Source organism: Schistocerca gregaria, chromosome 3 (genome assembly GCF_023897955.1).
Source record: "Schistocerca gregaria isolate iqSchGreg1 chromosome 3, iqSchGreg1.2, whole genome shotgun sequence".
In the NCBI taxonomy this organism is placed as follows: Eukaryota; Metazoa; Arthropoda; class Insecta; order Orthoptera; family Acrididae; genus Schistocerca; species Schistocerca gregaria.
Genome location: NC_064922.1, coordinates 918,489,408 through 918,505,899, shown reverse-complemented (window position 1 = coordinate 918,505,899; position 16,492 = coordinate 918,489,408). Strand labels below are relative to the sequence as shown.

At 46.0% G+C, this 16,492-nt stretch overlaps 1 protein-coding gene across 1 annotated transcript in view; it reads left to right on the top strand.

Annotated features, from left to right (window-relative positions):
* The window catches only part of LOC126355702 (ice-structuring glycoprotein-like), an 83,167-nt gene extending 67,607 nt beyond the window's left edge, over positions 1 to 15,560 (top strand). Inside the window, exon 4 of the mRNA XM_050006071.1 lies at positions 13,770 to 15,560. Coding sequence (XP_049862028.1) covers positions 13,770 to 15,416 — 1,647 coding nt within the window. The 3' untranslated portion in view covers positions 15,417 to 15,560. The remainder of the gene's footprint in view (positions 1 to 13,769) is intronic.
* The last annotated feature ends 932 nt before the right edge of the window (positions 15,561 to 16,492 follow it).

Here is a 16,492-nt window from a genome sequence, read left to right as displayed (position 1 = left end):
ACGTAGTTGTTATACAAGCTCAATTCGACTTCACAACCTATCGAGTTAGAGCCATTGTTACTGCCAGAGCGGGCAGCTCTGTGTGCTAAATTTTGCACCCTGTACCACCCAAACCATACAGTGTCCCTACTACACATGAAACTATCAAGGAACTCTTGTAAACGTGAAATGGTGTTGTCCGAAAGTGGCCAGACAGCTGAAGCGACATTTTAAATTCTTAGCACTGAGGGTATATGGAGGGGTTTCTTGATCTTGTAGATCTTGTACAGAAAATGAATGGTGCTGACTTGACTATCAGATAGATTTCTTATGACTCTGAAACACAAAGCCTTATTTATTTGTTTACTATCACTCTATTATCTCTTATGGGGTCATACAACGTGCCCATAAAGTCATTCACCATTTTACACTTGAACACTTTATAAAGGACTATAAACAATATGAACATAAATTGTTTATATTGTTGAGACATTTGTTAGTAAAAATTTAGTTCATTTTGTGAGATGACGCTGCAAGTGTAAACACAAGTCCCAACCATCCCGTGTATACAGAATCACCGTCCCACACCTGTTATAACGCTGTTTTTCGATTGGTAAAGATTACTGATTTTGCGCTTGATACACCTCAGAGCTGATAAATCCTCAGATGAAAAAGTCCTCTAGCGCTAACGGGGAGAGCGAGAGCCCAGTCTTGGCGATGCACGGCCAATCCATCTCTGAGGCAAAGTAGCATTCACGTAGTCCCAGACGCACTAGGTGAGCAACAACGGCTGCTCTTTCTTCTGTTGTGTACTGTTTTATATTTCCTTTAACGTTACGTCGGAATTGGTTAGGGACGTTAAGAATACCCTGTGTTTTTTGGCAATCCTGTGAACTCACCAAGAATAGTCTTAACGAAGAACTGGGAGGTCAGACCGATGTTAGTGTCAATTGGCGAACTTCATGTACGCTCTTGGTCAGGTGTCTCGGAAGTCTAACTCCGCCATTCCTGTACATGCAGGGTGATCAGTGGTACTTTAATGTGTACCCAATTCAATGTGTTGTTTGTTTCTTCTCTGTGTCTAACAGTCTCCCCGTAAACACATCACTTAATTATTTATTACCTGATGTTCTCTGCACGGTCGCAACTGCGCTGCCCAGGGGAAAATAAACACTATTGGCTTGTCTGAGCCGTGCACACTTGGAGGAACTAGCCAACCTAAACACATAATACTTCTAATAACTATAATTATTAGTCTGTAAATGAAGTAAACAATGATGTAGTGTTGTTCAGTGCACTGTTCTCAGTCATCAGTAGAAATATTTGCACTTATACCCCTAACAACCTGTATATTCCTTCATGAGAGTCATTTATTGACGTTATCGGCTCATTCACAAGAAATTGCAACACTCATTTAGTTAACACTGCACGGAGAGAGATTCTGGTTGTATTTTCTTTGAGTCAGAGGCCACATTGTTGCACGAAAGTCTCTAGTCCGATGCCGCCAACGCTTTTTTCCTGCGGTGGTTAACTCTGAGAAGATATTTGAAGGAGGAGCACACATTAATGACCGGCAGAGCTGAGTACTGACGACACGTTTCCTAGGTCTGCTATTTTATGACATCGTTGAATGCAGTCGTTTAGTAAACTGAATAGGAGTTTATCGAATATCGGACCAGATTTGTGACTCGATTCAGGTGTTCCTACAAATGGAAATTAATACCAAACAATGGAAAATCCAGGATGGAATGTAACAATATTATGAAAAGGTTGCTACTCACCATATAGCGGAGACGCCGAGTCGCAGATAGACACAACAAAAAGACTGTTACAAATAAAGCTTACGGCCAGTCAGGCATTCGTCAACAATAGACGACACACACACACACACACACACACACACACACACATGCACGCGCGCGCGCAAACGCAAATCACACACACAACTGAAATTTCAGGCAACTGAAGTATGACTTCAGTCGCCTGAGACTGCAGACATCTGTGTGAGTTGCGTTTGCGTGAGTGTTTGTGTATGTTTGTGTGTGTCTGTCTGTGTGTGTGTGTGTGTGTGTGTCGTCTATTGTTGACGAAGGCCTGACTGCCAGAAAGCTGTATTTGTGACAGTCTTTTTGTTGTGCCTATCTGCGACTCAGCATCTCCGCAATATACTGAGTAGCAACTTTCCTTTTCATAATATTGTTAGAAATGAATACCCTTGTTTCTAACGAGGTAGTAGGTGTAAAGGTAATTTTTTGATAATGATAGAAGCTGAAGAAATAAATGAAAATTTGTGCCACCGTTGGGACTTGAACCCGCTTACTAGGCAAATGTGTTAGTCATTACACAACCATAGCAGTATAGGTAAAAACAGCTGCACGGACTAGCTTAGCCCAATGCTCTCCCTAACACGAACTTCAATTCACGCCTTCACCCCACTTTCCGCTTCTTAAATAGTCAGTATTGCTGACGCTCTCCGGCATTGGCACACATTTCAATTCATTTCTTCCGCTTCTGTCATTATTGTAGATAAATCTGAAACTCATATGCATGAAAGAAGATTTAAGTAAATAATTATTGGTGTGTTACAGGAACATTACTGTTTGCAAATGCAGAATGAGCTCAGAGGTTCGATGATTGGTGCGGGGACTGGCATGTGACACACTGAACGCAAATAAATGCAACATGTTGCTCGTAAATAGACTAAAAGATCTATTTTTGTTTGATGACGGTATTTGTGAAAAAGCTCTGGAAATGATAGTGACCACAAGAAACAAATAGTAGGGAAAGCAGATGCAAAGCGGAAATTCATTGGCACAGTCTCAAGGAAATGTAGCTCATCCACGAAAGAAGAGACCTAGTAAACACTTATTCGATCGTTTCTTGGGTATTGTCCAAGAGTCTGGAACGCTTACGAAGTACGATTAACGCAAGAGAGGGAGGGACAGAGAGAGAGAGAGAGAGAGAGAGAGAGAGAGAGAGAGAGAGAGAGAGGCAGGGAGAGAGAGAGAGAAGATTCAATGTAGAGCGGTGCGTTTCGTCACGTAATGGCTTAGTAAGCGCGTAGGCGCCAAGGAGACTTCACTGGCAGACTATGCAAGAGTTACGTTGTGAATTACACAGAGCTTTACTGTTGAAATTTCGGGAGCTTACGTTTCAAGAAGAGTCGGGCACAACGTTACTTCCTTTCACACGTCTCCCACGAAATGACCACGACCAGAACACCAGAGAGATTAGAGAAAGTGCAGAAGTTCATACACTCTCATTCTTCTCACGCACCACGGGTGACTGGAACAGAGAAGGACGAAAATCATAATGGTAGCACAGGTACCATCCGCTGCATATCCTACGGTGACTGGTGTACTACACATGCTGACGTAGATGGAAGCAGAACCGTATCTACACTTACCAGTCACATTAATGTGACCGCTTGTCAAGCACATGAGTAGCCACCTTTTGCAGAGCAGAAGTGCTGCGATTCGTGCAGGAAGAGAATCAGTGAGGTTTTGGAATTTATCGACAGGGATGTGAGCCATGCCGATTTCAGTGCCGTGGACAGCTGCCCTAGATTTTTGGTTTTGACGATACATAGCTGGAACAGCCCGACAGCCCCACAGATTCTCGATTTGGTTTAAATACGATGAGTTTGGTGCCCAGGGGAGTACGGTAAACTCACCCTGCTGCTCTTTGAACCACACAAGGACACTGTGAACTGTGTGAGACGGTGTACTGTCCATTGTGCCGAGGAAAAAAAATCTGCACATGGGGGTGGAAATGGTCCCCAAGGATAGATGCCTAAGTGTGTTGGTCCATTGTGCCTTCCAGAATGACGAGACCACCCTGGTAATGCCACGGAAACATTTCCCAGACCATAAGCCGGCAGCGGTGGCCGAGCGGTTCTGGCGCTGCAGTCCGGAACCGCAGGACTGGTACAGTCGCAGGTTCGAATCCTGCCTCGGGCATGGGTGTGTGTGATGTCCTTAGGTTAGTTAGGTTTAAGTAGTTGTAAGTGCTAGGGGACTTATGACCTAAGATGTTGAGTCCCATAGTGATCAGAGCCATTTGAACCCAGACCATAACGTTCCCTTACTCCGGCCTGGATCCTTCCGACGATTGTTGCAAGGTGTTAGCTTTGAATCCTATAGAGCATAAAACGTGACTTAGTGGACGTCCAGTTGCGGATTTGACGTGCAAATTCGAGCCTACGTCGCCGATGAATAGCGGCAATGTCCGCTGAAAGGTCTTTGAGGAGACACTGTTGGTAGCGCTTTGATCCATCTAGGCAATTAGTTGGTCAACAGTTGCATGTCTATTCGCTCGTACTCATCTCCACATCCACTTTTCACCCCTATCGTCTATGCCCCATGGGGCCATTTTGCCACGCCTGGTATACTTTAACTGCTGTGGCATCTAAACGGTTTACAGACTTAGCCATTGCGAAAATGCTTCCACCCTTCGCCCGGAAGCCAATGGTGATGCCCCTTCTGGACGTCAGATAAATCGCTCCGTTTCCATATAGGGACAGCGACTGTACTGCTTTCCGCGTCCCCTTCGACACGCTCTAAATACCGTCCTCTGCTAGTGTTGACACCAGCTGTCTGTGAACTATTCTTGCACCTTGACATCGAACGTATGCGGTGGTCACATTGACTTGACTGGACTGTGTATGTTCCGCAAGCTAACGCACGGTGTGTGTAGAGGGCAATAAGGGTTTAAGAACTGCTAGATCCGATGGAGATGAATCTACAGGAAGTGTCTACCTGTGAGATTTGCAGGAGAATATCAGCGTGCTGCACGCGTAAATGGAAAGTAAGGTATTCGGTGGGAATGGAGCTATGTGCATTTGCGGACTAATGCCTGTACTTTTAAGTCATCAGTCTTTCAATTTAACTTGCGACATAAAATCAGATATGAAGCCTGTGACCCCGACATGAATACCGGGAACATTATATCACTAGTTTTTTGCCTTGTTATTTGCGCGTTTCGGTCACATCCCATCATTTTAGGTCCGGCTGCTTAGCTGGGTGGTAACGTGTTCGCCTCCGGCCGGCCGGAGTGGTCGAGCGGTTCTAGGCGCTAAGGTCTGGAACCGCGCGACTGCTACGGTCGCAGGTTCGAATCCTGCCTCGGGCATGGATGTGTGTGATGTCCTTAGATTGGTTAGGTTTAAGTAGTTCTAAGTTCTAGGGGACTGATGACCTCAGAAGTCAAGTCCCATAGTGCTCAGAGCCATTTGAACCATTTGTTCGCCTCTCACGCAAGTGGGCCTGGTTTCAATTCCCGGCCGGGTTGGAGATGTTTTCTGCTCGGGGATTGGGTGTTGTGTTGTACTCACCATTATTTCATCCTCATCACCGGCCTGCAAGTCGCCCAATGTGGCGTCGACTGAAATAAGATTTGCACTTGGTAACCGAACTTCCCCGAACAGGGGCCACCCGGCCAACGATGCCATACGCTCATTTCCACTTTTTATCAGAATTTCAGATAAAAGAACTTAATACAAATGATTTCTGTCTTAACATTTGGGCAGTTAAGTTAAGACGTAAGTCCTTGACATCTTAATCTATACCAACAAGGAGAGATCCCCAGCGGGTGGATCGTCTTTTTGAAACCATCTATACAGTTAAGTAGGTTAAGATCCCAGCCATCACACGCTGCAGCCATTCATCCTACTGGGCCCTGATTTGCAAGTAATAAACGAAAAATCCTGAGAATTTTGCGTGATGCTCAATATGCTTCAAAAATCGTTCTAAGATACTGTGTAACGAGGAATTCATTGTGTATCAGGACTTCAAGTTATTGAAAATAAGCAAATTATTAATTATGTAACTTTAATTTTTCGAAGTGATAATTAAAACTTTACGACTATCCTTTGTAGTAACGGATGCCTTCCCCAATGTCATGGCGCTTCTTGTGGCTAAGCTTTTCCTCTTTTAATTACTCTATCACTTTGGACTCTTTCAGTGAACTTAATTCTTAATAATCTTTACGAAGGTTCTAGGCCCTTTTTACGTAGGTTCAATGATATTGTTTTGTATAAAAGAGAGAAACAAGGGTGAAAGAGCTCCACTTTTGATATTTATGGGTAGCTATGGGAACGAAGTATTTGCAAAATAATTCGTCATAATTTTGTTTTTTGGTTGAGTAACGATTGGGCGAATGAAGTGGCGGTCAAGGTGAAGAAGCAGCCGACTGAGGTTGAAAGTAAAACGAGTGTTGCTTTAGTCGAAGACGTGTCTCAGATATAAGGTACACTTTAACAAGTTTTCTTCAAATTCCCAGTCTATCGGATTGTTTCATGTCAGTCACCTTGAACACATATTATGCTAATCATTTCATGTCTGGATACATAGTACACTCAACAACTTCAGCAAACAAAATGTTATGTGTTTTATAGTCTTTTTTTTTGCACTACAATATTTTCCCTCTGCAGCTTCAGCCTGTAGTACATTAATTTTCTCGATGCCTTACCAGATAAACTAAAATGCACCTTCTTGTGTAAAAAGTATTTCATGGACAGCTGTCCTGTCCCATTCTTCCTCGTACCTCTTTACATAGTACGTTCTCCATCTAATTTTTAACATCTTTCTATAGTACAACATTCCAATTTCTTCCAGTTTCGCCATCTCCAGTTTTCCTAATACACACGTTCCACTCCCAAAGAAAACTATGCTCCAAGAAATTTCCATCCTCAATAGAGTAACAGAATTTGGCTCCGGTTTTAATGTTTAGGAAGTCGTTCTTTTCCTTTGAACTGATTTCTAACACTTTTCTCTCTGACTAGTTTTTTAATCTATATCCTGACCAATAACTTCAACAGTTAATTGTTATACGCTACATTAAGGACTGACTGTCACTGACTCTGTTCGCATTGTAATTCCCGCAGAAATATTGCTTTATCATTGTCCAGCATCATTATTAGCATTCCGTAACAAAAAGAAAAGCTGTTGTTGAAGCGTTGCCGCTCTAGAATAAATATGTAAGAGCCATAACACGTTTTAGGATGTAAAACTCGGTTTGACGTAAGATAATCATCCAGAGCCCATTGTAAAGTTCTTTAACAACGCAGGGAATCAAGAATGTACGGCACTAACGAGATCCAGATAATTTATCACATGACAAACGGGTTGACCAATAGGGAAAAGGTCAGATTCCCCACCCACGGCAGATTTCTTGGGACGGAGAGAACAGTTAAACGTCCTCTAGATCTCGCTTCCTTCCTCGCAAGTAGTTGCTGGGCGTGTCTGAACAATGCAGATCGCTGTTTCTTTTCCCGCAAGTACATTACGAAGCAGTCTTTCATAATATATCTGTAATGACTGTACCAAGGTCGGCAACATCTTACCTAGCTGTCGAGACGGCGATAAACGTGGTAATACATGCGATGATGTTGATAGCACGTGCCGTAATGGCTTGTCTGTGACGTGGGAGGGCCTCTTCTGTCTGTTTTCTTGTAGGCTGTTGGACGCGAATGTAATATATTTGAGGAAGGGGGTTGTTTATGGAACATATTTTTTTGCATATGATTTATTTAGTTTTTCTGTAAGTGAGGTCCAACGTGTACGTGGAATGTCGGTAAGAAGTTTTAAGAATGGGTTAGCTATATTAGGAAAAATGTTATTATATTTGTATCCGTGACAAGAATAATGGGATATTTTAAAATTTCATTGATGAAGATAAGGTATACAAACAAGTGTACTAATCTACTGATTACGTACGTAGCCACGATAGTAGTGCTATAAAAATTCGAACAATTTGTTTTACTCAGACAATTTAAAATAAACCAATAAGACGCTACTCTAAAAAGTTTTTAACAAACGATATAATGAATAGAACTAATGTTCTGGTGACTTACTTACCAGGTATTCTGAATATAAAATCTAAGATCTCTTCAAATATTACTTGAATAATAACATTAGCGAATGATGTTAAAATATAGACAGAATACATAACTAATAAAATTCAATTAGTATGTTGATCTGTAGTCATCAAGGATCACGAACTAAACCGTCTCATTAAAAAATGAAGTGTAATAGGATGAGTTTTAATACTTTTATATTAGTAACTATGACACCCACGCTTCACTGGTGAATAATTACTCAGAGACGTTGAGTTATAATGTAACTTAAATATTTCAATACTGGCTCAGAAGATAAACGAATTGTCACTTACTCGTGAGTATTAATACGATAAACTGGGCCATGAAACAAGAATATCTAAATGATTCGTTGTTACTCGCCTAGTTTGAACTGTGGCCTCTGAATTTGGGGAACAAAATGATGTACATAGTACAGTAGTACATAAACGGTGCAGGATATTTACAAACTTAATTGAAAAATAAATGATTATCCTTTTTTCCTATGGCGATGGATTGTTCTGTCACAGAAGAGGATAGCCTATCGTATCTCTGTATATTTAGCACGATACCTGGTTACGTATGGACCGCTTAAATTTTAGTGTAGGTGTCGGAAGCGAGACCATGTCTACAGTTGTGTAACGACTCGTCAGTTGGCGGTAATGGAAATAGTACAGTGAAAAGTATGGATCCTGATTTTGACGGACAACATTCTTCAGTCCTCCATAGACACATAAAATGCAACCACACTTAATGTCTCCATTTAGGGGTTGAAATCACTGAGACAGTATCTGAATGCGTGTACTCTGTTTTGATACTAGTTGTAGACCCAAGGTGTGGTGGTACATCCAGATGAATGGAGCTTATGTGCAAATAGCTCTCCTCAGGCGTCCAACTTGCTGTAGAGAGAATTGATGTTCGACGGAGGCTTCGTCGGGAGTTACATGTAGAGTTAGTGCGAATATCATCTGTGATATTTCAGTATCGTGCGTGACTAGCCCAGAACAGAGTTACATGAGATAGTTTTACCACTGTGAGTAGACGTTAAACCAGTGAATAAAATATCATCTGTGATATTTCATATCGTGTGTGACTAGCCCAGTACTGAGTTACATGAGATAGTTTTACCACTGTGACTAGACGTTAAGCCAGTGAACAAAACCAGTGAATTGCTCAGTAGAAAATTAGTACCGTTAGGTGATATGAAGGCCAGATAACGATTATCAACTGCGAGTGAACGGTGAAGTGCGTAATTTTATTAATAGTTGACACAACCACTCAAAGCGTTTGCAATCCCACGAAAAAATGAATCTGTATATAGGTGTAACTCTCAAGTTTGTACTAACTTATAATGAAATGTTGTCTCTTGAAAGGATTTTCAAATTTTAATGTTTACTTCGTCTTTATTGCTGTTCTTCTCCACTTACTCTATTAGACTGAAAACGCATTCTTTCTTTATTCCATCTGGATTTTTATCGGTCCGTTAAGCTTTTTTTCCAACTTGGTCTCCAATTTTATTACTGCTAAAATTTGTAAAGGTGCCCTTCACCTCTTATGTATTTAAAAAAGGGTCATGTTTCAGAACTGCTGATAAAATATATCTTTATTACTGGTTCGATCATATGACTATCATCTGGCATTTTAAATTATGTACAATAGCTAGTATGAGAAAAAATGTTATTGTGCCGTCAAATCAAATGGAAACTGCTCTTCGTTAGTGGTGCCAACAGTAACAAGTATTGCTACTGTTAATTAATATTCTGAGCTTCCTGACGAGATCTAACGGCTTTATTTGTCGCCACAGTAAGATCGTTGCTATATGGGTTGCTGTATATAATTTCATGGTACCTGATGATGCTAGTATGATCGCAACTGGCAGTTAATTAAGATTTATCCATCAGCATCACTTGATGATTCTGAATTATGATTTTTTTCAATTAATTACTTGTTTCATCAGTATTTGTTGTGATCTATTCTCCAATAGATTTTCGAACTTGATGATTCTGAATTATGATTTTTTTCAATTAATTACTTGTTTCATCAGTATTTGTTGTGATCTATTCTCCAATAGATTTTCGAACTTCTGCAAACTGTCCTCAATTTAGAGTGTAGCCTTACAACTTTAATTCGCCCCTTACATAAACATTCCTTATTAGGTATATTAATTCTAAAAAATAAAATGTCTGTCTTGTTATTCATTGCATGCTACTGCCATCCTGATGTCAGTTACAGAGAAGTTATTGCTCAGAACATTAAATATTAATGTACTTTTGTTCCTTCGTTGGGGCTTCTGGACGTAAAACAAAAACATTGTTCAAATGGCTGTGAGCACTATGAGACTTAACTTCTGAGGTCATCAGTCCCCTAGAACTTAGAACTACGTAAACCTAACTAACCTAAGGACATCACACACATCCATGCCCGAGGCAGGATTAGAACCCGTGACCGTAGAGGTCGTGCGGTTCCAGACTGTAGCGCCTAGAACATCTCGGCCACTCCTGCCGGCGGACGTAAAACAACTAAGGTTACGTTCTGGCACGTTATGACTTAAAGTGGCCCGTTTTCTTGAAGTTAGTTGATACATGAGAGGCTAAACGGCATTAGTAGATGGGTAAAACTATAAGGAATAATGGTATGAACGTGAAAGGCTAATTAAAAAGCAGACAATATAATGGAAAGGTAATATGATCAGTTATAACGGAAGGGTTTATTTTAAGGACTGTCTGGTAAGAATTTCTGGGACAACCGGTGTGCACGCTGGAAAATTAAATCTCCTTCGCTTTGTATCTATAGCGAGTACAGAGTAGAACGCGTTCTAGAGGCCTTGATTCACCTGCTATAATCTTGCGTAGTTGAGATGAGAAAGACAGATTGAAGCGTAAGGAGTTAAAAAAGACTGATACTGAGTTATAAAGTGGCTCACCAGCAGCGGTGAGCTACAGTGAGAGCAGATATGTGTAGTGGTCACCGCTTAAGAAGACGATGGTTGAGATGACTGTATCCTATATGTAGTCTGCATGAGTTATGACGGAAATACTAATTAAATTAAATACTTAGACAAATTATTAATTTTAATAATCAACACCATCAGTTGCACCGTTTACCTAGAATTATATTAGCTTTCAGTCGGGATAAGCCAACCTTCTTCAGAATAACAGTAACTACCGTTTGTCCTTAGTGGACATCAAAATGGTTCAAATGGCTCTGAGCACTATGGGACTTAACATCTATGGTCATCAGTCCCCTAGAACTTAGAACTACTTAAACCTAATTAACCTAATGACAGGACACAACACCCAGGCATCAAGAGGCAGAGAAAATCCCTAACCCAGCCGGGAATCGAACCCGGGAACCCGGGCGTGGGAAGCGAGAACGCTACCACACAACCACGAGCTGCGGAATAGTAGACATCTTCAAGCTAAAAATACAAATCCATAAATTATCGTCAGACTGTAGAAACTTATCTGAAACTGCCTCAGCTCAGACAAGTTTTTACAGTCTGATGATAATTTATGCATTTGCATTTATAGCTTGACGATGCCCGCTATGTACAAACGGTAGTTACTGTTATTCTGAAGAAGATTGGGTTATCCCTACTGAAACCTACGGTAATTCTAGGTAAACAGTGCAACTGAAGCTGTTGATTATTAAAATTAAATTTAATATTGAAGATATTAGACTTAGACAATTCACAGATCTTATAAGGTAGGCGTGACTCTGTGAGCACAGAGGAACTTGCGAGGACATGCTGAAGAGGTGTCATATGTTAGCTCTTCCTCCCGCCGCAGATCTTATAAGGTAGGCGTGACTCTGTGAGTACAGAGGAACTTGCGAGGACATATTGAAGAGATGTCACATGTTAGCTCTCTCTCCAGTTGAAAATATTTTTTTGTTAAATTTGTGGTAAGTTCCGTGGGACCAAACTGCTGAAGTTATCGGTCCCTAAGCTTACACACTACTTAATATAACTTAAACCAACTTACGCTAAGGACAACACACACACACCCATGCCTGAGGGAGGACTCCAGTCTCCGACGGTGGCCTCTTCATTTGAAACCACTGCACTGTTAGGATTTGATATGACACGAGGAGCCGGCCGGAGTGGCCGTGCGGTTCTAGACGCTACAGTCTGGAGCCGAACGAACCGCTACGGTCGCAGGTTCGAATCCTGCCTCGCGCATGGATGTGTGTGATGTCCTTAGGTTAGTTAGGTTTAATTAGTTATAAGTTCTAGGCGACTGATAACCTAAGCAGTTAAATCGCATAGTGCTCAGAGCAATTTGAACTACACTCCTGGAAATTGAAATAAGAACACCGTGAATTCATTGTCCCAGGAAGGGGAAACTTTATTGACACATTCCTGGGGTCAGATACATCATATGATCACACTGACAGAACCACAGGCACATAGACACAGGCAACAGAGCATGCACAATGTCGCCACTAGTACAGTGTATATCCACCTTTTGCAGCAATGCAGACTGCTATTCTCCCATGGAGACGATCGTAGAGATGCTGGATGTAGTCCTGTGGAACGGCTTGCCATGCCATTACCACCTGGCGCCTCAGTTGGACCAGCGTTCGTGCTGGACGTGCAGACCGCGTGAGACGACGCTTCATCCAGTCCCAAACATGCTCAATGGGGGACAGATCCGGAGATCTTGCTGGCCAGGGTAGTTGACTTTCACCTTCTAGAGCACGTTGGGTGGCACGGGATACATGCGGAAGTGCATTGTCCTGTTGGAACAGCAAGTTCCCTTGCCGGTCTAGGAATGGTAGAACGATGGGTTCAATGACGGTTTGGATGTACCGTGCACTATTAAGTGTCCCCTCGACGATCACCAGAGGTGTATGGCCAGTGTAGGAGATCGCTCCCCACACCACGATGCCGGGTGTTGGCCCTGTGTGACTCGGTCGTATGCAGTACTGATTGTGGCGCTCACCTGCACGGCGCCAAATACGCATACGACCATCATTGGCACCAAGGCAGAAGCGACTCTCATCGCTGAAGACGACACGTCTCCATTCGTCCCTCCATTCACGCCTGTCGCGACACCACTGGAGGCGGGCTGCACGATGTTGGGGCGTGAGCGGAAGACGGCCTAACGGTGTGCGGGACCGTAGCCCAGCTTCATGGAGACGGTTGCGAATGGTCCTCCCCGATACCCCAGGGGCAACAGTGTCCCTAATTTGCTGGGAAGTGGCGGTGCGGTCCCCTACGGCACTGCGTAGGATCTTACGGTCTTGGCGTGCATCCGTGCGTCGCTGCGGTCCGGTCCCAGGTCGACGGGCACGTGCACCTTCCGCCGACCACTGGCGACAACATCGATGTACTGTGGAGACCTCACACTCCACGTGTTGAGCAATTCGGCGGTACGTCCACCCGGCCTCCCGCATGCCCACTATACACTCTCGCTCAAAGTCCGTCAACTGCACATACGGTTCACGTCCACGCTGTCGCGGCATGCTACCAGTGTTAAAGACTGCGATGGAGCTCCGTATGCCACGGCAAACTGGCTGACACTGACGGCGGCGGTGCACAAATGCTGCGCAGCTAGCGCCATTCGACGGCCAACACCGCGGTTCCTGGTGTGTCCGCTGTGCCGTGCGTGAGATCATTGCTTGTACAGCCCTCTCGCAGTGTCCGGAGCAAGTATGGTGGGTCTGACACACCGGTGTCAATGTGTTCTTTTTTCCATTTCCAGGAGTGTATTTGACACGAGGAACAGTTAGTGGTGTCGTGTTCCAAGGAGCGGAAGACGGACCAGCATAATGTGTTAACCCTCTACACTAAAATAGTGTCTAACAACAAGTATTTATGTAAAAACTCGATGATTCACCAGTTCTGTATTCTGGCACTTCGGGCTCTTGGGCAGTGTCTGTTTTATTGACTTCTTTTATTATTTATAATAACGTATACCCATCAAACTGTGTGCAGGTTGCCCTGTCGTGCGCCGTGGCCGCCGTTTCGGCGGAGCCCGGCTTCCTCGGGGCCGCCGCCCCAGCGGTCGTTGCCGCCGCCCCCGCCGCCCCCGCCGCCGTCCGAGTGACAGTGCCCACGGCCGCCGTCATCCCGCCGTCCATCTCGACCCAGTACCACGCCCAGGACGAGCTCGGCGGCTACGCGTACGGCTACAACGGCGGCCCCTCTGCCAAGCAGGAGGTGCGCACGCCCGACGGTGTCGTGGCCGGCGCCTACTCCTACGTGGACGCCAACAACATCGTGCAGAGCGCCCAGTACGCCTCCGACCCCGTAAACGGCTTCCGCGTGGCCGCCACCAACCTGCCTGTCGGCCCCGCCGCCCCCGCCGTGGTAGCTGCGACCGCGCCCGCGCCCGCGCCCGCGCCCGTCGTCGCTGCTCACGCCGCCCCCGCAGTAGTCGCCGCCGCCCCCGCCGTCGTGGCCGCCGCTCCAGCTCCAGCTGCCGCCGCTGCCGCCGCACACCTCGTGGCCAAGGCGCACCTGCTGGGCCGCAAGAAGAGAGGAATCTACGGAGCGCCCGTGGCGTACGCCGCCCACGCCCCCGCCGTCGTCGCCGCCCCCGCCGTCGTCGCTGCCTCCCCCGGCTCAACAGTGGTCACAGTGCCCGGTACCAGTGCATATTCCTTCAGCACCGCCTCCCTCCACCCGCCGCAGGTGGTACCCGCTAGTCCTCAGACTGCCGTGGCTGCCGCTGTCGCTATCGACCCTCACCTCGCGGCCAAGGCGCACCTGCTGGGCCGCAGGAAGCGCAGCCCCGGCTATCTGGGAGCAGCAGGGCTGGTGGCTGCCGCCCCCGTCGCCCATGCCGCCCCCCTGGCCTACGCCGCCCCAGCTGCGGCCGTCGTGCCGGCCGGCCCCGTCGTCGCCACCGCCCCCGGCTCCACTACCATCACGAACCCGCCCTTCCGTAGCTTCTCTTACGCGGCCGCCGCCGGCCACCCGGCTCAGGTGGTACCTGCAGGTCCTGCCGTGGCGTACGCTGCCGCCGCGCCGGCCGTCGTTGCCGGCCCGGCTCTGCCCGTTGCCCCGGCTGTGGCAGCCGCCCCCGCTGTGGCCGTCGCCAACGCAGCTGCGGCTGCACACGCCGCTAATGCAGCTGCAGCTGTGAACGCCGCCAACGCCGCCAACGCCGCCAACGCCGCCGCAGCTGCACGTGCGGCCAACGCAGCTGCAGCTGCGAACGCTGCCAACGCCGTCAACGCCGCCAATGCAGCTGCAGCTGTGAACGCTGCCAACGCCGCCGCAGCTGCTAACGCCGCCGCAGCTGCCAACGCCGCCGCCGCAGCTGCCGCCCCCGCAGTGGTGGCTGCTCACGCTCCCGCTGTCGTCGCTGCTCACGCCGCGGCTCCCGCCCCCGCCGCCGCCGCTGTCCTTCCAGTGACGGCATCCAGCCAGTACCGTGTCCAGGACGGACTCGGCCAGTACACCTACGGGTACGCCGACAGTAATTCTGTGAAGACGGAGAGCCGCGCTGCTGACGGTTCCACTGTCGGTGGCTACTCCTACGTTGACGGGCACGGCCTGGTGCAGAGCGTCAAGTACCACGCCGACACCCTGGGCTTCAGGGTTGCAGCCACCAATCTGCCAGTAGGACACGCTTAAACCGCCGTTGACGATTATCAATAACTATGTTACCCCGCTTTATAAGTTATATTAACTTCGAGACGCCAAACATTGCTCTGTGTAAATACTTTTCCTTCTGTACTTTTCAATAAAAACACATTGATTGTTTGCTCTCACAGAAAACATGTCTTTTACTCTGTCTTAACCTGTTAAATGGGTCTGATAGATATATATGTAGTTGAGTGGTCAGCGTGACCGGTTGCCGTCCTACAGGCCCGGGTTCGATTCTCGGCTGGGTCGGGGAATGTCTCTGCTCGGGGACTGGGTGTTGTGCTGTCTTCATCATCATTACATCCCCATCCGGCACGTAGGTCGCCCAACGTGGCGTCGAATGTAATGAGTCCTGCACCAATGCGGCCGGATCTGCCCCGCAAGAGGCCTCCGAACCGATGACGCCAAACGATCATTTCCATTTTTTCCGTAGCTGCTGGTTTCCATTGGGTTCGATGGACATATGAGTTTGCAGCATTTTTTTGTCTTGTAGCTAACTGGAGCCGCGCGGGATTAGCCGAGCGGCCTAAGGCGTTGCAGTCGTGGACTGTGTGGCTGGTCCCGGCGGAGGTTCGAGTCCTCTCTCTGCCATGGGTGTCTGTGTTTGTCCTTAGGATAATATAGCTTAAGTAGTGTGTAAGCTTAGCGACTGATGACCTTACCAGTTAAGTCCCATAATATTTCACACACATTTGAAATGTTAAGGTGGCTTGCGGAGTATAGATATTCATTAGACACTATTGCCTAATGTGGCCAGAACATGACGATGATCCGTGAAGCTGAGAATATGCACAAAATTAATGTCAAGTTATGGATTGCAACAGGTTCTAAGTTGGCCACACTCCTCTCCAGTTTGCGTACATACGACTTTCCTTCTTTCAATTCAATAATTTTCAGGTAATCTTGCAGAAAGTAACAGGGACTTTTGTCAACGTAATCATAAGTATTTTGTATACTTATGTATTTTGTTTGTGTATGGATCAATGTTAAGATTGCGCGAAACCTTAGAACTTGGTGAGATGCAACGGGCTTCCAGCCTTTTTTTAGTGGTATTAGTGGTATGT